Raw genomic sequence first — 27,927 nt, 5'->3', positions numbered from 1 at the left:
ATAAACAAACTATGCAGATAGTTTATTTTAATACCATATACAAAAAAACATTGTTAGCACTTTTTCCTCCCCCTCCTTTCCCCCCTGGAAGAGATCAAGAATTTCTCGCACTTTCTCAATGTAAAACTACTTAAACAAAAAAAACCAGAACATACTGATACATTTTTGACTGTTTTGTAAATTTTGCCAACTTTTTTTTTTTTTGGTACAAATCAAATTTAGCGTTTTAAACAATTATAGGTCAAGCTCAGAGCAGTTTTGTAGCTTACAACTTAATTGGAAATCGCAAACATATGGTCTTCCTGTAACATAAAAGTTATGTTGCACACTTCATAATAAAGCAGTGTGGTTTTCGCAGGTTCTTTTATTCTCTGAACGCTGTTAACACGGACAAGAGCGACAGTGAGCGCCTCCGCTGACCAGCCGTTACGGCCCTAAATTGCCGTTGGCTCGCTGAGTCAATAAATATGTATTGTGTATTGTATTGTACTTTATAAACATCACCACCTCCTTTCCTGTCGGCTCTTTCAGGAATATGCAAAGCTGGCCTGCAGTAAAACTCATCCCTGCGGTCACCCCTGTGGAGGAGTCAAGAACGAGGAGACCTGTCTGCCGTGTCTGCATGGCTGCGATAAGAACGCCGGCTGCCTGAAACAGGATGCAGATGACATGTGCATGATCTGCTTTACAGAGGCTCTCTCGGCAGCTCCTGCAGTACAGGTAGCTTTGAGTTTAGCTTCTATTTTTATTTTTAAATATATATCATGTTTTGGGAGTTAAATTAGCTTGCCTTAACATTAAACTGTTGGTTCTGCTTCCAGCTGGACTGCACTCACGTGTTTCACCTTCAGTGCACTCGACGTGTTCTTGAAAACCGCTGGCTCGGGCCACGCATTACGTTTGGGTTCATGCTGTGTCCAATTTGCAAGGTATTGCACAATATTTGAGATTAGCTTGCTAAAAATGTTACCATCTCTAGACATGGCGATCTTCAGACTCTACATGGTGTATTTAAAAAGGATTTCATGAAGTTTTATTGTGTGTGTGATTTATTTTTCCTCTACAGAACAAAATCAATCACTCCGTGATCAAAGACCTCCTCGACCCCATTAAGGAGCTGTATGAGGACGTGAGGAGGAAAGCTCTGATGAGACTGGAGTACGAGGGGCTACACAAGAGCGAGGCGATAACTACACCAGGAGCGCGCTTCCACAACGACCCCGCAGGCTTTGCTATGAACAGATATGCGTACTATGTCTGCTACAAGTGCAAAAAGGTCACAAATGACTTCCATTAATCTGATTTTTGGACTCAAATGTTTTGCATGGGTTGAGAAAAAAATCAACAGTGTCCCTTCTTGTAGGCATATTTTGGAGGAGAGGCTCGCTGTGATGCAGAAGCAGGACAAGGTGATGACTATGACCCCAGCGAACTGATCTGTGGAGCATGCTCGGATGTCTCCAGGGCACAGGTGAATGAATGATGCCCGTAACGAATCCCATCTATGCTAGATAGAAGATCTCAATTAAGGCGGGGGTTGCTGCACAAGAAAATGGCTTCCAAAAATTCTGCGTTTTGCCAGAAATCCGCCTAATGTTCTCTCCCGTGTGCGTTTATCAGATGTGCTCCAAACACGGCACAGATTTCCTGGAGTATAAATGCCGCTACTGCTGCTCCGTGGCCGTCTTCTTCTGCTTTGGAACCACACACTTCTGTAACGCCTGCCATGACGACTTCCAGAGGATGACCAGCGTTCCCAAGGAGGAGCTCCCTCGTTGTCCTGCAGGTGACTGGATGGTTTCTCTCGAAAACAATAATACGATGTTACCTTTTCCTCAAAGTTTCAGGAGTCTTATTTTAGCTTATAGTAACAATTAAAGTCTTTAAATAGTGGTAAATGTGTTTTCTTTTAGTTGCCTAAAGTATTATATTTACACAAACAAATTTGAATATTTGTTTGATTTTCCTGATCTGCCATTTTGGTTAGACTTTTAATTGTCCTCCATGAAACGTTTGTGCTTTCATGTAAAACATTTGCTCTTTAAAGCTCTCTGTGAAGGCAGAATTAGCCAAGAGCATTAACCAGAGAAACGACTCGTATTGGAGAATATTGACACTCTGAACAGACTTAAAATCTCACTAAACAGGGTTCATACAGGTGGTTGAAATCCTTGCCTAAAGTCCTTCAAAGTGTTTGGTATTGTAATAAAGTGCAATTTAACGCTTGTTTAAAAGCCTAATTTTGGAGAATGTTACTTACAGTTAAAGCCACATATTTTCAAACACCGAATAGAAAGACACATAAACTTTTTTGTCACTGTCTGAAGTTAAATCAGACTGAACTTCTCTTGTTTTAGGCAAGTTAGAATGACAAAAATAATTTCTATTTTCTCAATTCCAGAAAATGTAGAGAGAACATTTTTTTGTGACTTTCTTTCTATATTGTATGTAAGCAATTAATTTTGACAGGAAATTCAAATCCAGTCCAGTCCAAGCAAGATTTGTTTGAATTATTAATATTTATCATTTATTTATAATGACTTAATGACTTATTGATAATCATATATCTTATACAATAAACATTATTGAAATTACATCTTTTTTTTGTGTTAAATTAGCATTTTGTTCTCTGACCAATCAGGTGTATGGTTTGTGTGTGCAAGATATATTTCAAATATGAAATTTGTCTGTATTTTAGTTTACCTTTCTTCCCTGCGGTAAAACATAGAATACTATCACAAATATATAATGTAATAATGACTTGAACATTTTTTGTTTATTTTTATTGTTTTTATCTCCAAAGTGTGATGTTGAAAACTTGCCCTGAAAATGTTTGAGAAGTGCTTGAATTTTACTGTGAGAAAAGTATCCATTCATGTTTGTGGTTGAAATATAATAAAATACCTAAGTGCTGTTTTTGTTGTGATGTCTCCAGAGAAATTGATAAAATAAGCAATGAAGGAAAAGGTTTAATTGCCATCTCTGTGTTACAGGGCCAAAAGGCAAGCAGCTTGAAGGCACTGAGTGCCCCCTGCATGTGGTCCACCCTCCGACGGGCGAAGAATTTGCTCTGGGCTGTGGAGTGTGCAGGAATGCCCACACCTTCTGAACTTTAAGAGACTCGCTGAAAACCAGTCGGTCTACTGTGATTTTTATAGCCGCCGCCGCTGCTGAGACTCAGCGATGAAGCTCGGCTCTGGCTTTGAGTCTTCTGGACCGCAGACCAGGTTTCCGTTCTACGCCGAGTTTGTCAGGTCTGCTCTTTCACCAACATCAGGACCTAGGTTCTGCTGCGAGCGCAAGCTGTTGCTCCTTTCGATTCAGAGCAAACTTAATAATAAAAAAAGTTTTTTTTTGTTTTATTTTTTTTAAAGAAGAAGAATGGAAAAAAAAAGAAAATAACTTGTGACGTGTTTGCATGCAGCCGTTGTAATCCCTCGGCTTCTATAGACGTTGCACACCTCCCAATCACTGAACTGTAACGATGTAACATTGAAGATTAAATAAATTTGCTTAAACGCAACTGAGGATGAGCGTGAGTTTAAAAAGAGGGGAAGAAAAAACAAAGGAAGGGGCCATATTTCCAGCTTCCTTGCTATAAATTTAAAATATTGTTGTATGTAAACATTTTTTCGTAATCTTGTATAGTATTCCCCCCCTGTCAAGTGCATCATGAGTTGACAGACAACAAAAAGGTGAGTTGGTTGTTAAGACTGTTAAGAATATTGCTAAGAACATCGAAATAGTGTACGATTTATCTAATCTTGTATATAGCGATACTATTCAAAGTAGCTGTATTCCGAAGTTGCTCTCTTCAGTTGTTTGGTATTCTGGGTTTTGTTTTGAGCCAGAACTTTTAATGAAGTGCAATACTGGGTGTGCCTCCTATTTTGCAGCTGTTTCATCTGGAATGTATGTCAAATAAAAACCACTGTACATTTTTATACAGTCGTAACCCCCCGCCCCCAGTCCTCGCCCTCCCTCTTCTTAGTGTCGGTTCTCTTCGATTGCTGTCTGGAAAAGAGAGTCTGGCACTTGCTCTGAAAGATGGTGGATGTAAATTTTGTTTTCAGCTCAAATAAATAAAAAAAAAAAAAGCATCAAAATCCTACTTAAATACAAGAATTTAAAAAATAAAGTCTTGATAGGAGTGGTTACAGCTGAAGGATTCAAGGGTCTAGTCTTTACACCAAATACAATTGTGCACCTGTATGCGTTTTCCTAGTATGTGGCAAAGAGATTTGGGGGTCAAAGAAGCAGAGTGTGGGGGATAAAAAATAAAAATAAAAAAATAAGAAGCAGCTGCTGTTAAATAAGAAGCTTATTACTTGTGAATCTGCTCTGTAATATCTGTGGTGGATGGAGTTGAATGGTAATAAACCAGATTCTCTGTTTCACAAATTATACAATGTGTCATCAGTTTTTCGTTGGTAAGCCAAAATACAATTTCTGCTGGACTTTAAATATGCATTCCAGTGGTGTATTTCTTTCTTTCACTAACATGTGCACTCACAATAAAAACATTTTTAAAAAACAAGTGGAAAGTGAATTATGGATTTTCACAGCAAAATGTGTAGGTCGCTTTTTGAAGCTTTGGATTTTCATTCCAATCTTCCCTGTTCTTTCGAAGAAAAAGGAACATTGTTACATTTTTTGCAAAATGTTACTGAAATTCATTCAGTATTTTCAAATACAACTCAAATGTATTTGCAGAAGCCATGCAGAATGCAAGAAAATAATTTTATAGGAGGGATTTCATTAAAATATGCAGATAAGGTAAATCAAATGCAAACAGAAGAACTCATAAAAATGAGCGAAAGATGCATCACTGGTAGCATTTTCAGTACTCTACATGGTTTACTGGGGTTTTTTTTTATTCGCTTAAAACATGTTCATAACTATGGTACAGTTGATCACTTCAGACAAAAAAAATGACAAGAGCCGTCGTTATTTGGAGATTTAAATCCATAATTGTGGAATTTAAAGTAGCTATTAAGACTAAGTGACAATCTCAGGATTTTATTTAAACTATTACTGATGATTGCGACAGTGAGAGCTGCAATTACAACAACATCTCTCAACAGATGCTAACTTTGATACACAATTATGCCCTTGACGGTCAAAGTTGTGTTTCAATTTCATCCTGATGACATTTAAACTCAAATTAGCGAGTTTCGATCTCAGAATCAGAATCACTGTATGCCTTTGAATCTAACATTTATGATGTTGGATTCCATGAATATTAATTTGCCCGTAAAAATAACTTTTTACAGCCAAAATTTACTTTCAAACTCGTCTTTCTCAACATTGTGAATGAAAGTCAGAATTACTGTTTTTCAGTCATGACTTAATATCTTGTTTTTCTAGTTAAAAATGACTAACAAAGATGCTGTAACTTACCTGAAAGAGAATTCGTCTAATAATAACGAAGGGTCGCACTGTTTTGATGTTCATTTATTTATATATCTGTAGGCGAGGGTTATATGGAGCGAAAGCAGGTTTGTGCAGCAGAGTGAGTAATCTCGCGAGTATGCACGATCTTTTCCAACAGCCATTTCGCATTATGTTTCCCGTGGAGCACCGCCGCTGTCAAAACACTTCGCCATTTCAGGGTTAGGAGGGGGAATTGGGTCAGCCGAGCGGAGGTGGCAGTTTCTTATTTTCTGACGTCGGTGTGCTCGGTAATTGGGTTCCGATGCGAGTTATCTGGCTGTGGCGGATGAGTTTTTCCTTCGTGGGCCCGGGTTGAAGAGTGAAGTCGGCTTTCGGATTTTCCTTCGTCCAGCTACTGAGCTAGCTGTGCGTGTAAACAACAAGGTAGGATGATTCTCGGCTGAACTGGAGCTTCACTAGTAAATGTCACATTATCGACAAAGCACTATTCTCGACACGTACAATGCGTTACAGGAAGGTGCGTGTAGCTAACTTGTATTGAAAAGCTGTTAGAGTGAATTTAAAACAAGCTAATGTAAAGTTAGCTAACAGCTACATTCATTGACGCTGTTGCGAATTACAGGAAAACGCCGTAGACCATTTTACATGACAAGTTTTGTCTTCATGTGATACAAATTCAAACCTAAAGCTAGCGTTACATGCGTTATCTGCAGTGTCATATTTATAGTCTTTGTCACGTTTCTCACGTTTTCTGTTGAAAACGTGACGTCACATTGTCACGGTCACGTTGGTTTAGCAGTCAGAAACAAAATGCTAGCATCTTTTCTCTTTATCACTCGGGTTTATTATGTTCCGTACAGCTCTACCTGTGACTGTTAATCTACAAACCGGTAATTGATTGTATCTGTGTGAAATTGCTCTAATTGTTATGTGTAGAAAATGTAAACAAAGTCAGATTTATTGCTGCTGAATACAACATTAGAAAGGAGCCAAAGAAAACATGAGTTTTTGAACTGACATAAAATCTATTCTCACCAGATTATTTGATGACTGGTTGAGGGCGTTACAGTTTAATATTAAAGGATCATCCACCAAACTCTTAGAATAATAAAGAAAAGAAAAACAATCCTGTTCCGAAATTGATGACTCATGAAATGTATTGCAAACGTAAATACAACAGTGGTTTCGTCATTATATGTTGGTGCTTTACACATATAATGCATGAGAAAGAAAAAACGTAATAAGTTGACTTTAAAAGAATAAAATAAAAAGTTTAAGGAAATCTATAATGAAAAACGGCACATTTTCAGTGACGGTAATACTCAAATTTGTTGTGAGGATAAGAAAGTTAGAAAGTTCGAGTCCGGCCGTGACCTTTACCGCATGTCTTCCTCCCCACTCTCAACCCACTGTCCTGTTGTTTCAAGCTATCAGCTAAAGGTTCTTAGAGCCAGAAAAAAAACGTTAAAAAAATTAAGAAAACTAATGACTCAGTAATGGACCTAGCTTATTGTCAGCATCCAGAAATGTCAAACATGTACCATTAAGCAAATAACTTCCTGGCGCTTCTATTTATAATCTATATACATTTAAATATTTTTTTTCTGAGCTTATATACTGGGCTTAAACAGCATGTGTTTATGTTTCAGGATGAAACGGATCAAAGGAGGAGAGGAGGCAAGCGGCGGTGAAAGTCCGCCAGAGGCCTGCAAAAAGCTCCGCACGGAGATAAGCGAGGAGTCGGAGGCCAAGGCAGCGGGTGAGTCTCTGCTGTGTGACTGGTCGCTGCTGCCTCAGGAGATCCTGCTGCACATCTTCCAGTACCTTCCGCTGCTGGACCGGGCCTACGCCTCGCAGGTGTGCCGCGGTTGGAACGAAGCTTTCCACATGCCCGAGCTGTGGAGGTGCTTTGAGTTCGAGCTCAATCAGCCAGCTAGCTCGTACCTGAAAGCCACGCACCCGGACCTCATCAAGCAGATCATCAAGAGGCACTCCAACCACCTCCAGTACGTCAGCTTTAAGGTAAAAATCCAATCCCTGTTGAGTCCGTCTGATTTTATTGCTATTGCTAAATGTTGACGTGAAAAATGTCGTTTTTGTCCTCCTGAAATGATAGCCAGTCTTTGTTTGTTCTCATCAGGTGGACAGTAGCACAGAGTCTGCAGAGGCAGCATGTGACATTCTGTCGCAGCTGGTGAATTGCTCCCTGAAGACCTTGGGGCTCATCTCTACAGCTAGGCCCAGTTTCATGGAGGTTCCCAAGGTATAATCAACACTTAACAAGAATTTCCTTTCTCCGTATTAGCCAAGAAAAAGATGAGGTTTCCGGCCAGTTTATCTTGAACCTTTGACACATTTAATTCTCTTACTCACTTGCTGACAAGATAGTGTTTTCAGTATTCCCACCCACAGATAAGGTTAGACAGTAGAGTCTGTCTCACACATTAACAAGGTCAGAATTTTGTTATTTGGCCTCAAAAACAGAACATGATGTTATTTAGTAAACTACTATTTAGTTCTCCTCTGTGCACAGTGATCTCTTTCTGAACCCTTGAACAATCCCTTAATGCTGACTGAATTTAAGCCTGAAGGTTTCTCAGCACTTTTGGGCACAAAAAATTAACATTTTTTATTTTTTTCTATTTTTTTTAAATAAATTATGAACTTCACTCTTTTGTGAGGCTTGAGTTATTGTTAAAATAGAATTTTTTTTATTTGAGTCATTATCTTTATTCTATACATTTTAAACTCGGAGTTTTGTTTTTCTTTTTGATTTTGTTTGTTATTGTTTATTAATGTTACCTTTTGATTAATCTGTTTTCTACTTTTTGACACAGCTTTGTCATTTTCTGTGCTGCGCTGGGATTGATCTGGAAACCTTTTACTGATGTTTGTTTTGAAACACTTCACCAGCATAGTCGTGTTCCTAAAGTCAGATTCTGTCACATTTTCCTGTCATCACGAGTAGATATTAACGTTCACACTGTAATCGGTGTTTGCGTATCGTATGAAAACGAATCCAGTTACTTCAGCAGTAATGGAGCCTCATCACTGTTTCTTCTTTAGAGCTGAATTATTGAACTCTGTGTAGTAAGAACTACATTAAGTTTGAGGAAAATCCAGAGGAATGACCACATTTTTCCTTCCTCAGTCTCACTTCATCTCAGCGCTGACGGTGGTGTTCGTCAACTCCAAGTCGCTGTCCTCGCTGAAGATCGACGACACGCCGGTGGATGATCCATCGTTGAAGGTGTTGGTGGCCAACAACAGCGACACCCTAAAGCTGCTGAAGATGAGCAGCTGCCCTCATGTGTCCCCTGCAGGTACATTGTCATCAAGAGATATTGTTCTCTTTTTTTGTTCACATCACAGCCACTAACGTCCAAGTATTTTATTGGGATTGTATGCAAGAGAAAAGCACAAAGTGGTGTAGTGTAGCGTTGCAAATTGTTAACTAAACGACTAGAGGTTTCTGATTTGTTTTACAAATAAAAATCTGAAAATTATAGCCTTGTTTTGGGTTCCTTTATTTAGTGCAACCAGTTTCCTCTCGAGTCACCTGATTAGTAAACAGAGACTACCGTCGTATAATTTATTCCCATCGCAAATACAGCTGGAATGTGAAGGGCCTCAAAGAAAGTGTGAGTAAACTTTATAGAGGAGCGGCACGCCTGTTAGTCACACATTCCATGAATCTGGCCTTAATTAAAAAGTGCGATTGCTAGAAGAAAGCCATAATAAGTCCAGTTAGCAACAGGCAGGTAGGGGACTTGGCAAACATGTGGAAATGGAAACACAATTAAACTTTCTTTGCCAGTTTTCTTTGCTGTAATAAAACCCAACACTGAAAATCCTCCCAGAAACATCCTCGCCGTGGTGAATCATGGTGTTGGCTTCGTTATGATGATGGTTTTATACGGATGGGAAAAGGGATGGTGCTAATTATAGGGCAGTAGTGGGTGGAGGTAAATCTTCTGTCCGGACAACAACCCAAAACACAGAGAGCTCCAATACAAGGATTTTAGATCAAAGCGTAGTTATGAGTTAGAGCCGTCCAGTCAACATCCAACTGCAGGGAGTCTTAAATTTTGATGTTAACAGAAACTCTTGAGCCATTCTGACAGAGCTGGAGCTACATGTATATTACAACCAAAAATGAGCAACAATCTCATTTGAAAAAGTATTTAATATATGATATTGAAACAAATGATATTTGTATTTGTGGAAAAAAAAAACTTAAAATTAGTCTGAAACATAAAATCCCAATAAAAAAACATTGACGTTTGCAGTTGTAACGTGACAGAAACATTTAAATGTACCCGACCTTTGAAGCTTCGAGTAAGCGGCGTTCTAATGATTTAGACTTTTCTTCTCTAACGCGACTTCATACTGTGGCGGTAATTATGAAGGGACTTGTTCTGTGGTTTCTTGCTGTGACATACTGTCATCAAATTCATCAACCTGGAAGGGTTTTCGATGCTCTGTTGATTCAACCCACAGCTTTCCTGCCAAACACAATGAGCTGTTTTGTTCTTGACATGAACTTAAAACCAGGCCAGAACAATCGGCGGGATTAAAAATAAAGAATCTGGTCTGTGCTTGCAGGGATCCTGTGCGTGGCGGACCAGTGTCACGGGCTGAGAGAGCTGGCGCTCAACTACCACCTCCTCAGCGACGAACTCCTGCTGGCGCTCTCTTCGGAGAAACACGTCCATCTGGAGCACCTGCGCATCGACGTGGTGAGCGAGAACCCGGGCCAGCACTTCCACACCATCAAGAAGAGCAGCTGGGACGCCATGGTGCGCCACTCGCCCAAATTCAATCTGGTCATGTACTTCTTCCTCTACGAGGACGAGTTCGGCCCCTTCTTCAACGACGAGATCCCCATCACGCACCTCTACTTTGGTCGCTCCGTCAGCAAGGAGGTCCTGGGCCGCGTGGGCCTCCACTGCCCCCGCCTGGTGGAGCTGGTCGTGTGCGCCAACGGGCTGCGGCCGCTCGACGAGGAGCTGATCCGCATCGCCAAGCACTGCACGCAGCTGTCCGCCATTGGCCTGGGGGAGTGCGAGGTGTCCTGCAGCGCGTTCGTGGAGTTTGTGAAAATGTGCGGCAGGAGGCTGTCCCAGCTGTCCATCATGGAGGAGGTGCTGATCCCGGACCACAAATACTCCCTGGACGAGATTCACTGGGAGGTGTCCAAACATCTGGGCCGAGTCTGGTTCCCGGACATGATGCCGACTTGGTAGGGGGCTGTTTTGAGCTGAAAAGCCGCTCCGCTGTAGTGAACTGCTAGGTGCCAACTTGACGAGCAAAACTTCTCTGAGCGTCTGTTTGGAGTAAAAAAAAAAACGGGGATGTCATGTGATTCTGTCTGAGAGCCTGAAATCGACTCTGGAGTGAAACTCAGAGCAAGAGCAACAACAACATGCCGAGTTAAAAGGACTAGGGCTGAAACGATGAATTGTGATTAATTGATTACTGAAATAATTGTCCACTAATATAGTGATCGATTAACCGGAGTACACAGGTTCTAAAAAAGGCCAACATATTCAGAGCGGTTAATTAAACCAAGTATGTAAAAAAATATATATATACATTTTGCATTTAAAATAAAAACATATTTTTCTGTAGATATGCTTCAGCCAAAACTCCTCAAGTGGTATAGTTTTATCTTCACCCGGTTCAGATTTACAAAAGGAATGCTACGGTATTGTATTTTAGGCAATAAAATGTTTATTTTCTTAATTAAAAATGAATTTAATTATTTGTCTATTTGCAACTTGTAATGTATTTCTAATATTGTACAAAAAAAAGCTTTAGGGGTTAAATGATAAATGTGCAGAATGTGTGTATTTTCTATCCGATTAATTGTCAGAATAATTGATTAATCGATTACTAAAATAGTCGTTAGCTGCAGCCCTGATGTGGACATTTTCCCACCTTGTGCATCAGGGAAGATGTCAGTCCTTGTGCGTCTGCAAGCACAGGCTCAGGTGTGTTTTTACACGTCAGACGTTTTGCAGGAAATCCGGTTAGTTGCATCGTTGCATGTCGTCACGCTACCACTCGGCCTACATACTGCGCTCTTTTTAGACGACCTGTGCTCTGAAAACAAAGCAGCTTTTGAGGTTTCTGAATTAGTGGAAATGCAAAGAAAGCAACAGATGGGGATTTTGTCCTTTCAGACGAGGCCGAAGGAGTTTTTTAACGCTTTTAACAGAAGCAGCGGGAGCCTTGTTTTTTTTTTTTTTTCTCTTTGCACTTCATGAATCACAAAACGTCTTGTTGCAGTTGTCCGACATTGGCCAGAGAGCAACGTGTAAATACGGTAGATATTTGTGACGTGAAGGTGTACAGTGTTCAGTAACGTAGCTGAATTGTATTTCATCACACACTCTCTGTATATTTGAGACACTAATTATTTTTCTTGTGTTGGTGAAAGAAGGTTTTTTGTACAGTGAGAGGCTTTTTCTACGCACCTTACATGGAAACCAAATGACAGCTGGGCCGAACCGAGTCTTCACGGCCAAATAATGCATTTTTGTATTGAACCGAAGCTCTGCTCAATCAGCACCCAGATACCGTATGCTAAAATAATGAGGCTATAATGAAAGAAGAGAAGCAATCAATTTACAGTGCCTTGTGAAAAAAGCGCGTAGCCCTTGAGCTTTTCCAAATTTTGTCACATTAAGTTTAAAAAACAAAGTAACGTTTAAATTCACAGGTAAAAGATACAAGCTTCTTTGTTTTAAAATTCAGAAATCTGAACAGTGTGGCGCACATTTATATTCCGCCTCCCTGAGTCGATATTTAAAAACTTGCACCTGCATTCCACAAAGGTGGATTCTGTTTAGTAATCAGGTGACTTATAAAGGTTATTGGTTTTATCTAGGGGCATTGGAGTAACAGTAGAAGCAGACGCCACACTTCTCAGATTTTTATTTGTAAAAGATGATGCTCACAGTCGGACAGTGTGAAAACGCCGGGGTCGTATGCTTTTACAAGCATTCATACAAGCATTCTAGTCATTTACAAGTATTGTGTGAATTCTGATTGCGTCCAGAAGTGTCGGTGCACTTCGGTGTGCCTCCGCTCTTTGCACTCAGTTTACTTTGGAATCAGCAATATAATAGTCTGCAGCTGTTGCTGCTAAATGCACGTTGGGAACGCAGAGCTCAACCCTTTTTTTTAAAATTGTTTTTTATTGTCTCTCAGGTTTCAGTTTTTATCTTCTGCAATTTGCCCGGTAAACCTCTACATCCTGTCAGTCTCGCATACCAGCCACCCTCTTATTACTGATGTTTTCTTTAATAGCATCAAACAGGAGCAGCAGAGTTATTCTTTGCAAATAAGTCTGCTGCTGTCTCCCACCTTCATCCTTTACAGTCAGAAGAGATGTGGCAAGTCAGATGAGTGGAACGTATTTTTTAAAAATTTTTTCCTTTAAGAAGGAAGTCAAATTCACTTGTATATAAAACGCTGTGTGTTTGATTATTTTGAATAGAAATGTACCTATTTCTTTATTTCACCCTGTCGGGTTCAACGTTTGCTCAACCAGCAGCTCTTTGTCTTTGGTAATACCGGAGTCCGAATTAAGCTGAAGTAGTTGCCTTTTTTTTTTTCTTTTTCAGATAGACCCTCGAGAAGTTACGCTTTATTGTTTAATTATTACGCTGAACTTAATTTGTGAGTTAGTATTGAATGTAGATCAGCAACAAGATCATTGTTTATGTTTTATACTTCTGGTTGTTGTCATCGTGGTATCGTTGCAGACAGGTGGTCCTCAAGTTCACTATGACGGTTTTAACAATACTTAAGTCCTTAAAAAAAATGTAAGGAATTGAGTTGTGGTCTCTCTCTTCTGCTGTGGTCAATAGATCTTGTTAATGTGTTGTTGTTTTTTTTAAAACAAAACAAAAAGGAAATCCATTATATTGCCAAAAGTATTTGTTTACTCCTCCAAACTCAGCACCAGTTTACTTTCGCACCAGATTCATAAACCTCTGGATGAGATATTTTTGGTGTGGGAAAGACAAAATCTTGATTTCAGCCTGAGTGGTCACCTCAGTGAAAATTGTGAGTCAAATTTACACGTCCAACATCAGTGTCTGACCTCACAAATGTGCTTCTGGAAGAATGTTAGTGCCTCTTTAAGATTTTTCTTTTTCTAGACCTGGAAAGCGTACCTAACTGAGTTGAAGCTGTTAGTTTCAAAAGTTGCCTTGCATCATATTAAACCCTAGGAATTTGATCTTGGGTCCACAAATGAATACTTTTGGCAATATTTAGACTAAAAAGGAGACATTTCAAGTCATTATTAGACTCTTTTAGTATCAAGTCTCATTGAAGCAGGTAGCTGTACCGTCTGTGTTCATGTCATCGATACAGTAACATATCACCTGATTATTTTTGGATTTAGGGCTGTGATTTTACTTCAGTTAAAGAAACCAGAACATTTGATTTTTACTGTCGCCTTCATCTGAATATTCAGCTGAACAAGTGACTCTTTTCGAGGGGAAATTATTTATCTTGCATTTTTAAGTACCGACCGTCAGAAAATGTTTTGATCTCTGTTTTGTTTAGAGAGTACTCTGGTTAAAGTTTAGGAAAACGTAACTGTTACGTTTTCCTAAACTTTAATACTTTAAGTTAATGCTGTTTTTGTTGTTTTTTTTAATTATTATTTTTGCTTCTGTACGGCAAGTGATTATGGAAAATAAATACTTTGTCTACTTTGCTTTACTGGTCACTTGTCTTTAATTCAAAGGTATTGTTTGGGACTTGTGATCTTCTCCAGAAATAAACCATTGTGAATGTACTTGTTGCACCTTGTATTTAGACATTTCCAAGTGACTCTAGCCGAAGACAAAATACTACCCACTTGTGAATTTATTATTCATGCACTAAAATATCTTTTATCTTGTCAGTTTTGTTGTTTGTTTTTTTACCACAGAATAATTTATTTCCATTTCATGTTATGCATTGATGCAAAATCAAATCATAGGTGTGAATTGGGCAAAAAGAGCAGACTGTCCATGTGATGACCTCATCTGACATGATGGACTTCCTCTTTTGCTGTTGCACAGCGTCGCATTGCATAGCCAAAAGGGCCGTCGGACAAAGAGTTCACGATGTCAGCCACGGCTGTAAGCATTTTTTTATTAATCAGGTTAAAGTCAATAAGGCATCTTTTCACAGACTAGAAAAAAAAGTCTTTGTACTCGGTGCACTGATAATGAGAAATAAAATAAATCTTCAAAGACCAATTGTAGTTTCCAAACAAAATTATTGGGCTTAGCAATAATTTTAAAGAAGAAGCCACAACAGGCAGGATTGAAAGATTTCCTTTATGCCGTCATCTCTAGTTAACTCACTGACTCATTCCAATGCCCTCCACCATTACTGTCATCCCTACAAAATATGTGCAACACACCCAAAAACCTAGTCAGTAGAATAAAGCCACATAAAAAAACTTCAACCTTTGATTTTGGTACATTTACACTGACGATGAAAGTTAGTTAAATATCTGAAAGATATTTACTGGTATTAGATCAATGCTTAACTGTAGTCCTTGTAGAAAATGTTCCTCATTCCCATTTTTGAAACAACACAGAGGAAAGGAGCTTCTGTGTCATTTTATATCTGAATTATAAATTAAACTTTCTAGACAATTTGATCAACATAAAAAGTTTTTTTTTTTTTTACCCCTCCAGGGGGTCTTTTTGGGGGCTCTAGTGTCCCTTATACAAAAGTAGGCTGACAGGAAGGGGGAAGGAAGACATGCGGCAAATGTCGCCGGGTCCGGGAGTCGAACTGGCGCCGGCCGCGTCGAGGACTCAAGGCCTCCAAATATGGGTCGCGCTAACCCCTGCGCCACCACAGCACGCCCATCAACATAAAAAGTTATTTAGAAAAAATATATATATGTATGTGAAATTGTTATGGATGCCAAAGCAATGCTACTAGTTGCAAAAAATACTTGCAAAATGTTGGTTGGAATAAATCTTAGAAGTAGATTTCTTTTAAGGACTTCAGCACATTTTTATCGGGTATGCCTGGTACGTCAGATGTAACTCAGGCCATTTTCGTTTAAATCAGATCTTTTAACTTTTTTTTTTTTTGTCTGTCTGTGAGGCATGAAAGTTTACATTTATGGCATCTCTATAAATATAGCAGACGAGCTAGATCAGGTTTGGTTTAAACAATGTTTCCACCTAGTGGTCAGATAAGGATCATCCACAGCAAATATTTTAAAAGGTGAAATCAGACCAGCCTGCTTCCTGCAGAGAAGGGAAAGTGTTACTGTGTTAAAACAAAACAACCAACTTAGCATGAAAGTTAGCAAGTGCTGGCAGGACTAGTCATGAATTTTAAACTTAAAAAACAGAAATAAAAACATTTTCAAGTGTACACGCTGGTTGTTAAGGCAAAGGCACCTCTTCATACGTAATCTGCACGTATGGATGTTTCATTGGCAGGTGCCAGTACTCAAAGTTGTAGTACAGGTAGAAGCTCTTGTCCAGCACAACCTCCTTGTAAGCCTCCAGGAGGCTGAAAGCGAGGTCGAAGATTGACTGGTGCGGCCTGAACGGGTGGTAAAACTGCCTGATGTCCGTCGCGAGGTTTTTCAGCGCCGGCTGCCCGAATATGGCGCTGTCGTTGCCCAGGTACCTGGGCTCTCCGCTGTACAGATAGATCTTGGTGTAGTTGGTCTGCGAGCGGCTGGACAGCTTGGCTCCCAGCTCGGTCAGCTTCTTGTACGTGCGATGGACGAACTGGGAACAGTCGTACGACTCGAACCACACCGTTGCGTTCGGACTGGGGTCAGAGCGAACGGTCCAGGTCTCGTAGTAGATCCCGGTCTCGTTGTCGTCCTGGACCCACTGGGCCATCGCGTTGAACTGACTCCCTGCAGGACAAAAAGTAGGGTTTAGGAAAAGTAAGTGCTGATAATGGTGGAAGAACTCTATTATGTTCATCAACGTTACAGCGTTGTGAAAGACTGTGTACCGCTTTAGAGATTTCTTCTGCTTTTGCCTTCACGTGTTTTACTGTAGATTATCAACCAAATTTTAATATCAGACAAAGATAACCTGAGTAAATGCTAAACTACTGTATGTTCTCAAAGAATAATTTAGATATATTTTTAGAAAAGGCTGTTGAAATCTACATGTGAATATATACCTACCCCACATAAATAATGAACTCACTGTGATTTACCACATTTTCTATTCAATTTCAGTCATCACAACCATCATAGATGGAACTCTTCCAACATGAAGTAGACTAACGGGTGTCAAACAGCAGTCATACCCAGATCTAAAAGGAATTTGAAAACAAGTCATAAACAAAGTCATTGACATCTCTCATTTCTAAGCCTTTGGTGATAAAGTGAAACATTAACCACCACCTCAAGTTTGCTCAGGTTTTATTTGATATGATGTAAAATTGGATATTCGTTTGACACGTTTACGATCGATTGAAAAGCAAAAACCGAAGAGATCTGTCTGAAACCTTTTTTCTTTTTCTTTCTAAGAACTGCATTTATTTCTGGCCGATGGGAGGTGCAGCTGCAGCCTTGGGGCAGTCGCAAACGCAGATCGCCAACAGGTCTTTCCACAAACAAAGTTGTAAAATATCACCTGTCACTTCTCCTATTTTCTCCAGGGTCCCGTTCTGCGACCAGTGCAGGTCATCGATGCCTTCGAAGAAGCAGGCAGCTCCCTGGTTGCACCAGAAGGGGGCGAACATCTCCGGCCGGAGTTGAGGAAACGTGCAGTTGCCCAGCTGGAAAAGCTCGTACCACTCCATGGTGTAGTTGGCCCCAGTCTTCAGGCTGCTGAAGCCGATGGCATCGTGCATGATGTGCTGAAAGACGCAACACGGAAACCTTGGCTTGAGAAGACACGGGGGAGGAAAGTTGTGCAGCTGCATTTCTTTTAATACTGTCAAACACAGCTGCACCTCAGCTTCCACAATGCTGCTATTTCGGATCGTTTCGAAAGTAAGAGAGTGAAATACAGAGTTCTTTCGTACCAATTCAGACGTTACATCAACTGAAAGCTGCAGAGAGAAATATCTGAAATAGAAATATCAAAGATCGACGCACTTACAAACTTCCCCAGCGCATCTCCGTATTTGAACTCCCACACAGGCGTCTGCAGCCGGTAGACAGAGATGACGTCGCTGTCTCGTATGGAGGGAAAGCGTCCATCGCGGTCTCCGGTGGGGCAGAAGGGGTAGAGAGCTTCGCAGTACGAGTCCGCAGGTGGTCGCTGGTCAAAGCGCCTGATGAGAACAGAAGGAATGAGGAACGGGGAGTCATAATCACATCACTTTGGATCCATTTAACAGCAACCTCTACAGCTACCAAAACAATAAGCAAACATCAAATGAAATGAGATTTTTTTTTTTACACACTTTCAGGGGCCAACAATGTCACAGTTTTAGATCTCCTTCTGTAAATGATCTCAAGATTTCTAAATAATAAAAAAAAAGTCAGCTCTAAAAACTGAAATTACCAATTCAATTTTTTTGCTAGCTTGTTGTGCTTTGACACAATAAGACCACAAAATTCAACTTGTAGAATTTGTATTTTTGTGTGATAAGCCAAAACAAAGTGGTGATTATCTAGGAATAAAGAGGAAACATATTTCAGCATCTTAAACTACTAAAAATCTTTCACTTTGTGAAACCTCCTTTCATTAAAGTCTTTTTGGGTTATGTCTCTAAAAGGTTTGCACATCTAGAGATTGAAGTTTTTGCCAATTCTCTTTTGGAAATTAACCCAAGTTCTCTCAGACTGGATGGAGAACATTCATTTTCAAGTTGTATGTAGATCTGGACTTTGACTAGGTCATTCTAGCACATGATCTAAAACCTTCCCACTATGCTCTAGGTGTCTGTTTAGTGTTGCCGCCCTGGGAAACGACCTCTGCTCCAATTGTGTATTGAGGAGTAAACTCTTTTTTTTTTTTTTTTTAATTGTACGACACTAAATATTACTGATGCAAAAGTTTTATGATTCTATTTGCTGGAAATTCTACACTTTAATCTAATACCGGCAATTTAAGCAGACATTAGTTTCACTCAGTTCCTTAAAGTGACACAAAGTAGAATCACGTTGAAAACAGATGAATAAATCAATGCAGCTGAACTAAAGCAAGTTTTCACCAAAAGTTACATTCGTGACTCAGCCCAGCTTCGGCATTTTTGCAGCAGCTAACATCAAATTTAAGCGAATGCAAAACAAAGACGCACTTCTTTCTCCCCGCTGTCTAATCGGTCATATGATGAGCTGACTGCATACCTGTAGGGAACAGGCCACTGCTGCGGTCCGTCAGCCCGCAACTGAGCAACAGCATGCAGGGAAAGGAGCAGCTTCACGCACACGGAGACCTCCCTGCGGGACATGCCGCAGCCGGGACAGACAAACCTAAAATAAGGAGAAAGTCACGGTGATTGTTTTCACATGATTCTTCCTCTCTGAGCCGACTTCCTCTTTCGCGGGGTCACGTGGGTTTGTTGATGCGACGTAACTCACGTGAACGTCACCGAAACGGGAGAAGAAAAATAAACTTCATTGATTGTTTAGGATTTTCTAGTGTAGCTACACAGAGCCCGTCTGGTGACGTGGGAGAAAATAAATAAATAAATAAATAAAAATTGACTTAATAACTCGTGGGAAATCGTGACCTAGACTTAATAATATTAATTATTATCATTAATGGAATCCGTTTCGAGCTTCCTAGCAAAACGCTTCTTCTAAGCCTGAAGGCTCCGTACTAAAACCTGATCCAAATTTTAACAAATAAAAAAAGATAGATTACCTTATTATATATTTTTTAAAAAACTTATGGAAAAAAGAACAAGAGATGTTTTTTAGTCTTTTGTTTGTAGTCTGGGATTTTATCTTTTTTTTTACCCCCCTATTATTTAAAAATACTTTAAAATATATTTTTTGTTTGCTCGCATCTTTTTAGAACTAACTCGACATTGCTGGTATACAAGTAATTATAATCCTTCTGATTAGGTGTGAAGCTGATTTAAAGATTGAAGCTTTAAAAGTAAAAACCGAACGAAAAAAATAAAACTATACTTTTTTTTCCTGCAGCGAATAAAAATAGTTTTTTTCTGGTGGAGGTTTTAGTTTGAAATCGCACAATACCAAAACGTAATCAATGCTAGTTTATTTTAATATTTTTATGTAAATGTCAATGAAAACCTTTTTTAAACTTAATTCAAAATTCGCTGCACAATTCAACTGTATTTTATTACACATTATGTAAAGTAGGAATATAACTTATTTTAGCGCTTGCTTATAAAAAAAAAAATCAAAAACTGTGTTTAGATAAAGCAAAAAATAAAAAATAAACAACAACATTATGCTTTTTGGATATTTTCTCAGACGTACCGTGGTGACGCTCCTGTTCAAACACACGAGGGCGCTAATGAGTTAACGTGCCCGAAATCCATCTCACGCCCCCTATAAATCCACAGAAGAGGAAGCGCTGTCAGAAAGGGGCCGTCCGACATGCTGCTCAGCCTTCTCCAGCACACTGGTCGCAGCTTGCTGACTGTCAGGACGCTCCAGACTCTGAATAAAAGCTTTTATTCCTCCCAGATGGCTAAACGCGTAGCTGTGGTGCTGGCGGGCTGCGGGGTTTATGATGGAAGTGAAATCCATGAGGCCTCGGCTGTCCTGGTCCATCTGAGCAGAGGAGGTGCCACTGTGAGTCTGCTTTATCTGCAGGGTCTGACCCTTGTGTGGTTTGAGGTGTGAAGTTGGCGGTAGCATGAATTAGTCACTCTGCCATATTGAAGTCAATCAGAGGTTTTCATTAAGTCAGGATTACACAGAGTGCTGATAAGATCTGCGTGAAAGCGACCTGACCTCTATGACCTGTTCAGCAATACTTGGTGACATTAGGGAAGCTGAAGTTAGCTTCCGGTTCGGAGAACTAAAGCTAAAGAGCAATTTCCACTCATTTTCACCAAAGTGAAATTTAACCTACTCTAGCTTTAAAGAAAAACTACAACAAATAAACTCTTTAAATCAGGACTAGATTATTCTCCACTAAAGGGAGAATCAATAAAACCCAGTTTGAAGGATTCTGCCGGCCCCCTCAAACATTGTTGCTGTCATTGTAGCTCAAAATGGAAATTTTCTCCAGGAGAAATTTTGCTCAAATTTTCAGTTAATCTTAAAGAGGTCCGTCTTGGAGGAAGGACTACTTTCTTAGTCTTTATTCTCACATATTGTTGTTGATGTGAAGACGCCACAGCTTCACTTCCTTTGGAGGAAGGCCAGACATGTGCAGCATCACAGCCTGGTTTGGCAACTTAAGTGCTCAGGATCAAAATACTCTGCAATGCGTTGACAGAACAGCTGAGAGGACCATAGGGTGTGCTCACCCCTCCAGTCCACTTAAAACTAGTTTTCTAATGGATTAAACAGTCAAATATTAATAATCTGGAGTAACATCTAATATAATAACAGTAAAGGAGAGTTTAAATGTGCTCTACCATTTCTAATAAAGAGTGTTCAGGCAGAATTATGCCTGATGCTTGTCGATAAGCAAAAGCTAGGTTTTACTGAAACTTGATTTTACTGTTTGCTCTTGTAGCTTTAAACATGCAAGTATATTTTTGACCCTGTATAGATTGGAGAAAATAAACCCATTTTAAAACTTAATTTTACTGCATAATTATTCCATCTGGGAAAAAGAATGGTTTAAATCCATATTTAAAAGCCCAAAACACAAAATGTTTGCCATTTATGCATATTGCCAGCTTTCCTCTTTCTTCTGGGTTTTCCAGTCAACGATGCATTCGCTGGCAGCTGGGACGTTTAAATGTCAGTCTTTAAAACAAGAAAATATAAAAAGCTCCTCAAGAAATTGGATATCCTTTTATTTTTTTCAAAATCTTAGTTTTACTCGCGTAAGTTTTCAGTTTGCGATGCTGGTTGTGTTCTGTTAATAAAAATTGCTTCCTCTGTGTTTTTCCTCGCTTGCAGGTGCAAATGTTTGCTCCCAACGTCGACCAGATGCACGTAGTCAATCACCTGAAAGGTGAACCTTCTGAGGAGAAGAGAAACGTTCTGGTGGAGAGCGCACGACTCGCCCGTGGGAATATCCAGGATCTGTCTAAACTCAGTACCAAAGACCATGATGCCATCATATTCCCAGGTTTATTCATCACTGCTACGGCCTCCTTGATTGCGGTGCTTTCTTTCCCTCCCGACAGATGTTGTGGGCGGTGGTAGTGAAAGTTGTGCTGTAACTCCCTGGTTTTTTGTCATTTCTGAGGTGGTTTTGGGGCGGCGAAGAACCTGTGCACGTGGGCAGTGCAGGGGAAGGACTGCTCCGTCAACAATGAGGTGAAGGCCGCTCTGCAGGCGTTCCACAGCGAAGGCAAACCCATCGGCCTCTGCTGCATCTCGCCCGTCCTGGCAGCCAAGGTGCTACCGGGCTGCGAGGTCACCGTCGGCATCGAGAAGGACAGCAAGTGAGTCTTAAACGCTCTGGACCGCGTACAAATCACTGGAATGAAGCAAATGCCTTTCCATTGGCCCTTAGTCCCTAATGAAACTGCAGGTTTGCAAAAAAAAAAAATTCTTTCTCTTTTCTCATAACTACATATGAAAGAGAAATTGAGCAGTTCTCCTAACCCCAAGTTCCTCTGGACGTTCAGAACAGCGTAATTGCATGACCACTAGAGTTTTGGCAGGATGCCGATTCTTCACTTTGACAAGGAGGAAAGCATTTTCAGGGAACGTGCAAATGCTGCAGGGATGGTTTCACAATGTCGGGCAAATTATCATTTACAGTAATCAAGTTGTACTCATGGATCTCATGACGCACATCATTTCATAGCAGTTTTTATCTCTGTGTGACAATGAAACTTAAACTTTCAAGACTTTAGAAGTGATCAAAACATCTGAGGTGAAGCTGGAGTCAAACTATAAAATATTCCTGATGAAAGAACAGACTAGAGGACCAAGAGGTTCCATTATGGAGGATCTTGAGTTTTTCTCTGCAGCAAAAATTAATTTTTTCCCCTCACTGAACTAAAGTAAAAACTTTAACCATCCGACATTTTCTGCACACTGGAATGGTTAATCTCAGGCTTACAAGGTTCTGCTGTGCTAGTCCAGATGTAAGGATGGTCGTAATGACCAATCACTTCCACAGTTTGTTATGTTAAAGTACTTAGAACTTGTAAAAAGAAAAAAAATCTGGTATTTAGCTAAAACAAAAAGAGGAAAGGTTTGATCTGATTGTCTGATGATTAAACCGTCGCTTCACGCAGCAAGTAACTTTTTTTTTTTCCCGCTCAGGTATCCAGATACGGCGGGCACGGCCGAAGCCATCAACCAGCTGGGCTGCAAGCACGTCAGCAAGGGCGTCGGCGAGAGCCACGTGGACGAGAAGAACAAGCTGGTCACCACATGCGCCTTCATGTGCGACGCTCCTATCCACGAGATCTTTGACGGGATCGGATCCATGGTGCAGGGCGTCTTGAAGATGGCCTGATTCGGCAGAAGACCGCAGAATGTTGGAGTGTAGATTTGCCAATTTATTTTTGTAGACGGCTTGCTGAGTTGACGTCAAGGAGATTTAAACTCGATTAAAAACAGATGCTCTTGAAATGTTAGCTTTGTGGGGATAGTTCTGACATCTGCATCATGTTTGAAATTTTTGGTTCACAAAAAAAGGATTTATTTCGTTGTATTCAAACACTCTCATTGTTGATTACATTTCTGAGGATCAATAAAGAAAACTTGCTTTGCAGTTCAATTTATTTCACCCAAATCACTCCGGCAACAAAAAAAATAAATATTTACATTTTCTTACAAGATTATGGAATACAAATATAAAGAGGCAGCATTATGTGTTTTCCAGACATGTCATGGTATTTTAAAGTACAATCAAGTAACTCCTAGCTTCACTTAAAAAAAAGATGTATATACAAAACATGATCTAAAAGAAATTCGACTTTGCAATTTAGAACCTTGAAATTGGGCCTCTGTCTCTTTAAGAAGCTCCTGCTCTTTCCAACACGTCGCATTTAGCATCACAAAATTCCTTCAACGATTTTACCAGCATCTCATCATATAGCAAGTAACTCCTTTTATTAGCTCAGTAGATGCTCAGTTCAGGTGTTTGCTGCTGTCTAGTCTGAAGGAGCTGAGCTGCTGGGTAGCAGGAGAGGGTGAAAAAGGCAGCGCTTATTTAGAGCACAAGGATTCCTCAATCATTCATGAAACAAAATCTAAGCAACACTTCAGGTATTCTTTTGATGAGGGAATAACACTATAACATGACGAATATATTTTGCATAACACTGTCTCTTTAAATTACGCAGTCAGATCATTCCTGTGCTGTACACTTGCTCGAGTGTGTTACTGGTCATCCTCAGATACGAGCCCAAGACTGAGCACTCCGTCACCTTCTCAATGTTCCCAATCACATCAATCACTCCCTCCACTCCCTCCGTGCACAATACCGACGATGCATTAACTATGAACTTCTCCACCAGGTCCTCCTGACTCAGTGGCTTCCTCCAGTGGCCGTAAAAGGTATTGCATCTGGCTGTGCAGCTTTCCCCCTGAGCAGTCTCTATCTGGACCTCGCAGTACATCTTGTCGAAGCTGGGATGGTTGTCTGCCGGCGTCTTCACCTCAACTTTAGAAAGGAGCTCCTTCAGAGCGGGACGGTTAATTTGAGCTGGATCGAAGGAAGCCACTGTCACCTTGCCGTCCAGCAGGGCCGAGCAGGCGTTGAACTGGAAGGAGTGCCTGGCCTGATGCTCCGTGGTGGGAAAGGGGCAGTTAATGTACTTGGATGGAGGCACTCTCAGGGTGACCCTTTGGATCTGGCTGAGGTCAAAGTTCCAGGCCGCCTCTTGGAGCTTCCCACGTGCTGCTAGAGCTGCGTCCACCAGCCAGTGCATGGCCAAGTGAGCAGGGATGCGCTTGAATGCCACATCCTGATCTTCCAGGATCCACCTGAAGGCACCAGAGGCACAATCTGGCATCGTGGAAGGGCTGTAGTCATTGTAGTAAACTCCCAAACCGACGTCCATGTCCAGCATGGAAGGGTTTCCCTCCAGTCCCATCTGTGCCAGCCAGGCAGCTTCTAAGCCTCTCCGAGCTGCGTTCCCTATGTGGAACGGCTTGGTTTGAGTGGCGGCGTTGGCCAAAGGCGCCCCGGCAGAGGAGGCTGCAATGGCCAGCGCGTGACTGCACTGAGAAGGAGACAGGCCAAGGAGTTTGGCTGAGGCCGCGGCGCTCCCCATTACTCCAACTACGCTGGGAGGGTGGAACCTGAGGATTCAAAACAAAGGGTCAAGTTTGAATGTTTGTGGACAATAAAACAATTTCCTGTACTCGTAAACCATAGAAACATCTTGAGAGAACAATACATCAAATACAGTTAAATGCGAAAGTATTCAAAACCTTTAAACTTTTCATATTTTGTCATGTTGCAACTATAATACGATGCATTTTATCAGGATGGGCTAACACAAAGTAGTAGAAACATGCAGTTGTACCACATCAGCATGTCAAACCAAAGCTGAAACACCAGGCAAGAAGATTGTTGAAATAGTAAAGACAATCGGTTTAATAAGAAAGCGACAGGGAATTGTTTGCATGTCGCCATAAACCACACAGGATATGTAGCAATCGTGTGGTAAAAGGTGTTCGGGTCAGATGAGATGCTATTCTTTATCAGGAACATGGAAAACACCGAAAAAACAAGGTTGCAAAACACTCCAGACTAGGGTGAACTAGGATTCATCTCCCAGCAGAAGAACAACCTGAAACTCACAACCAGAGCATTTTCGATTAAAACACACTAATTTCTCCCTCTCTCTTTCTCTTTCTCTCTCTCTCTCTCTTTTTTAGAATGGCCACACCTAAATCCAAACGAGGAAACTTGAAAATGGATGTTGACAGAGCTTCTCCACCCAATCTGACTTAAGTTGAGCCATTTTGCAAAAGAGGAGACAAAAGACTTGAATTTGTATCTATCTGCAGTGAAAGGGGGGGTTCCCAAACTTTTCCTTGCTATGGTCCCTCAAAACACATTAACCTCTGACCAGGGGCCCCCTTTGAAAATCCACAGACAATGCCACAAAATATATAAAGAAACAATAACTTTTCGAATGTTTTCTTTTCTCCTTCATTTAGCATAAATACCGCCTCATACATCTGATTTTAGATGTTCATGAGTACTGTGGTGGAAAATTTTGTTAGCAGAAAATATCTAACTTTATTTCCAGATGACATAATATTTAATTACAGCCCCCTCTTTTGATTATAAGAAAATCTGTAATATGTTTTACTAACCACATGAAGTTTTATTTTATTTTCACAGTTCTTATGGTTATTAGCAGCACTGTCCTCCACAACAGGGCTGCTGGACAATTTCTTTGGCCTTTTTTCTTGTCAGAAACTTTTCCATTTGTTGCTTGCTACGCCAGCTTGAGGAGCAAAGCAGCTCGATCAATTTGAATGGCACCCAATCAGAAATGAGCGTCAGAAATAACATTTAAATCAATTATTTTAACTTAAATTTGATTTTTCTTTTAATTATAGAAAAGCAAAACTAAAATTATGACAAAAATGTCAGTAAAAAAAGGTATTAGATTAAATTATTATTATTATCATTGCATTCCCCCCCCCCTCCTTCCCTCCAACTTTCTGAGGCCACGATAGCACCCCCTGGCGGCCTCTACATTGTAAAACACTGGTCTAAAGTATATATTCAGGAAGGCTGAATAAAAATACTATACTTCAGATTTTGAGTCATAAATCATCTTCCTTCCACTTTACATTAAAAGTTATTGCAACAGGAACAAATTCAAGGGTTACAAAAACTTTTGCAGTTTTGTAATCCCCGGTGAACAAAACTGTAACGTAATAATAATAAAAAAAACTTCCTGCACTATTGATACACTTTTTATGACTCAGTTTTTTTTAAATTTTTTATAACTGGATGGACAAGCCTTTTAAGGCTCAAATGTCTTCAGGGATTCGTCCACTTGCAACTGGGTGGGACTAATCTGAAAGTATACAGTACTTAATGGATACATCTTATACATTTTTTAGAAAATGTCAAATGTTTCCCACCTTTCGGGGATATTGTAAGCCTCCCTGGAGAATCTCATCAGCCTGCCTTGCACCTCGATGCCAACATTGAATGCCAGCAGCAAGTCCAGACCAGAAGGCCGGCTGGGCAGCGTCTCGGCCAGGGCCAGCAGAGCCGGCAGAACGGCTCCAGAAGGATGAGTCGCTGGATGCCAAGTGTCATCAAAGTCCATGGAGTGAACCTTGAGTCACGGGGGTCACCAAAGTTCAAAAGAGAGACAAATCATACAATGCACAAAATTTTGCAGGAGTGTTCGCATCTTGTCTGATAAACACACTTTTAATACGATTTTACCAACACAATAATACAAACCAGTTGCAAAAAGCTGTGGTTGGAGCGTGATAAAATGTGGAAAATATCGAGTTGGAGTGTTTACTTTCTAGTATGGTGCATTTCTGTGTTGAAACTTACTGCGACGCCGTTGACGAGCGCGGCATAACAAGGAGGCAGCGTTATCTCTGATCTTCCCCAAATGCTGCTGCTGCGCTCCGATGTGAACAGCTGTAATCAGACCAATGCATGAAAAGTGATCTCTAGTGAGCAGCAGCGCTCGTTCTCAGATTTTACTCAAAGCCTCAAAATCTCAGCATGAATAGGTCAAGTGAGGAAGAGCAGGAGTAAATGGAGCTGGTGTTAGGAAAACGGATGACTTGTTTCGTCTCGGGTTACCTGGCTGTACTTAAGAGCCTTGTTGAAGACAGCTGTCCGGGTTCCTAACAGCCCAACACCCAGGGTGTCCAGCATCATTCTTTTGCTCCTGTTAATCACACCATCTGTCAGCTGAGAAGCACCCAGGGCATGGATAGCAGCTCCAAAGCTCTCGGTAATACCCTGGAGAAGTGAAAACAAACACATAAACAAGCAAACAAAAAAAAAAAAAAAAACACAGCTGCTTGAGAACAAACAAGCTTAATGTGGAACAAATAGAGCAAAATACCAAAAAAAAAGTTGAGAAAGTATTGCAGAGGAAACGCTGAGAAAATGTAAATCTGTAAGTGTAAGAAATCTGCGATACCTTCCGCAGCATTGTTCGCACACAGCCAGGCTCTGAATTGACAAAACCTCTAAGAGCCCTCGACTTTTATAGTTAGCTCGCCTGCGTGAGGGCCAGTCGGCCAAATTTCCAAAGTGGCTACAATCCTCCCTTGATGAGAAGTGTGTACTTTCACAATGACTGGATGTTGCCTTATCCTCTTATTGATTCTGCTGACTGTTTGGGAAAATGTGCAGCTAGGTGTTATGCTTTTGTTTTATCATCTTCTTCAATGGCATGTTCAATTATAAATATAATAATATAATGCTTGGAGACAAGTCATGCGGTCCGGTGAATCTTGCAAGCCTGAGAACATCGTCACTGCTGTCAAGTACGGGGGTG

At 40.5% G+C, this 27,927-nt stretch overlaps 5 protein-coding genes across 18 annotated transcripts in view; 3 read left to right on the top strand and 2 right to left on the bottom strand.

Annotated features, from left to right (window-relative positions):
• Positions 1-4,404, top strand: part of mycbp2 (MYC binding protein 2, E3 ubiquitin protein ligase) — a 72,794-nt gene extending 68,390 nt beyond the window's left edge. For all 14 annotated transcript variants that reach the window (XM_023336829.1, XM_023336837.1, XM_023336824.1 and 11 more), the window contains 6 exons: positions 532-720; positions 822-929; positions 1,067-1,276; positions 1,364-1,471; positions 1,621-1,786; positions 2,994-4,404. In XM_023336829.1, coding sequence (XP_023192597.1) covers positions 532-720; positions 822-929; positions 1,067-1,276; positions 1,364-1,471; positions 1,621-1,786; positions 2,994-3,109 — 897 coding nt within the window. In that variant the 3' untranslated portion in view covers positions 3,110-4,404. The remainder of the gene's footprint in view (positions 1-531; positions 721-821; positions 930-1,066; positions 1,277-1,363; positions 1,472-1,620; positions 1,787-2,993) is intronic.
• A 1,132-nt stretch (positions 4,405-5,536) lies between these two features.
• On the top strand, positions 5,537-11,036 carry fbxl3 (F-box and leucine rich repeat protein 3). Its single transcript, XM_005798090.3, has 5 exons — positions 5,537-5,817; positions 7,044-7,416; positions 7,535-7,657; positions 8,546-8,717; positions 10,000-11,036. Exons 2-5 carry the CDS (start codon positions 7,045-7,047, stop codon positions 10,638-10,640), a joined length of 1,308 nt encoding a protein of 435 aa, XP_005798147.2. The 5' UTR covers positions 5,537-5,817; position 7,044; the 3' UTR covers positions 10,641-11,036.
• Positions 11,037-15,500: 4,464 nt separating this feature from the next.
• Positions 15,501-18,904, bottom strand: cln5 (CLN5, intracellular trafficking protein). The gene is made up of 4 exons (XM_005798089.3): positions 18,704-18,904; positions 17,508-17,682; positions 17,037-17,262; positions 15,501-16,303 (listed from the first exon to the last, which is right to left on the bottom strand). The coding sequence occupies exons 1-4, from the start codon at positions 18,805-18,807 to the stop codon at positions 15,816-15,818; spliced, it is 993 nt and encodes a 330-aa protein (XP_005798146.1). The 5' UTR covers positions 18,808-18,904; the 3' UTR covers positions 15,501-15,815.
• Positions 18,905-19,889: 985 nt separating this feature from the next.
• On the top strand, positions 19,890-23,192 carry LOC102221032 (ES1 protein homolog, mitochondrial-like). Its single transcript, XM_005798026.3, has 4 exons — positions 19,890-20,125; positions 21,413-21,584; positions 21,705-21,903; positions 22,736-23,192. Exons 1-4 carry the CDS (start codon positions 19,928-19,930, stop codon positions 22,929-22,931), a joined length of 765 nt encoding a protein of 254 aa, XP_005798083.2. The 5' UTR covers positions 19,890-19,927; the 3' UTR covers positions 22,932-23,192.
• A 96-nt stretch (positions 23,193-23,288) lies between these two features.
• On the bottom strand, positions 23,289-27,669 carry acod1 (aconitate decarboxylase 1). Its single transcript, XM_005798088.2, has 5 exons — positions 27,568-27,669; positions 27,222-27,383; positions 26,964-27,053; positions 26,534-26,733; positions 23,289-24,724 (listed from the first exon to the last, which is right to left on the bottom strand). The coding sequence occupies exons 1-5, from the start codon at positions 27,577-27,579 to the stop codon at positions 23,764-23,766; spliced, it is 1,425 nt and encodes a 474-aa protein (XP_005798145.1). The 5' UTR covers positions 27,580-27,669; the 3' UTR covers positions 23,289-23,763.
• Between the last annotated feature and the right edge of the window lie 258 nt (positions 27,670-27,927).

The sequence above is a fragment of the Xiphophorus maculatus genome, chromosome 7, assembly GCF_002775205.1.
Source record: "Xiphophorus maculatus strain JP 163 A chromosome 7, X_maculatus-5.0-male, whole genome shotgun sequence".
NCBI lineage: Eukaryota > Metazoa > Chordata > Actinopteri > Cyprinodontiformes > Poeciliidae > Xiphophorus > Xiphophorus maculatus.
This window is presented reverse-complemented; position numbering and strand designations above follow the sequence as displayed.

Coding starts and splice junctions, on each gene's coding strand:
- fbxl3 (XM_005798090.3), top strand. CDS start 7,045: ATGAAACGGATCAAAGGAGGAGAGGAGGCAAGCGGCGGTGAAAGTCCG. Junction 7,658..8,545: donor GTTTCATGGAGGTTCCCAAG/GTATAATCAACA, acceptor TTCCTTCCTCAG/TCTCACTTCATCTCAGCGCT. Junction 8,718..9,999: donor CCCTCATGTGTCCCCTGCAG/GTACATTGTCAT, acceptor CTGTGCTTGCAG/GGATCCTGTGCGTGGCGGAC.
- cln5 (XM_005798089.3), bottom strand. CDS start 18,807: ATGTCCCGCAGGGAGGTCTCCGTGTGCGTGAAGCTGCTCCTTTCCCTG. Junction 17,683..18,703: donor CAGTGGCCTGTTCCCTACAG/GTATGCAGTCAG, acceptor TGTTCTCATCAG/GCGCTTTGACCAGCGACCAC. Junction 16,304..17,036: donor GAAAATAGGAGAAGTGACAG/GTGATATTTTAC, acceptor TTTGTCCTGCAG/GGAGTCAGTTCAACGCGATG.
- LOC102221032 (XM_005798026.3), top strand. CDS start 19,928: ATGCTGCTCAGCCTTCTCCAGCACACTGGTCGCAGCTTGCTGACTGTC. Junction 21,585..21,704: donor TGATGCCATCATATTCCCAG/GTTTATTCATCA, acceptor GTCATTTCTGAG/GTGGTTTTGGGGCGGCGAAG. Junction 21,904..22,735: donor GGCATCGAGAAGGACAGCAA/GTGAGTCTTAAA, acceptor TTTCCCGCTCAG/GTATCCAGATACGGCGGGCA.
- acod1 (XM_005798088.2), bottom strand. Junction 26,734..26,963: donor CGCTCGTCAACGGCGTCGCA/GTAAGTTTCAAC, acceptor CCGTGACTCAAG/GTTCACTCCATGGACTTTGA. Junction 24,725..26,533: donor GCTTACAATATCCCCGAAAG/GTGGGAAACATT, acceptor TTGAATCCTCAG/GTTCCACCCTCCCAGCGTAG.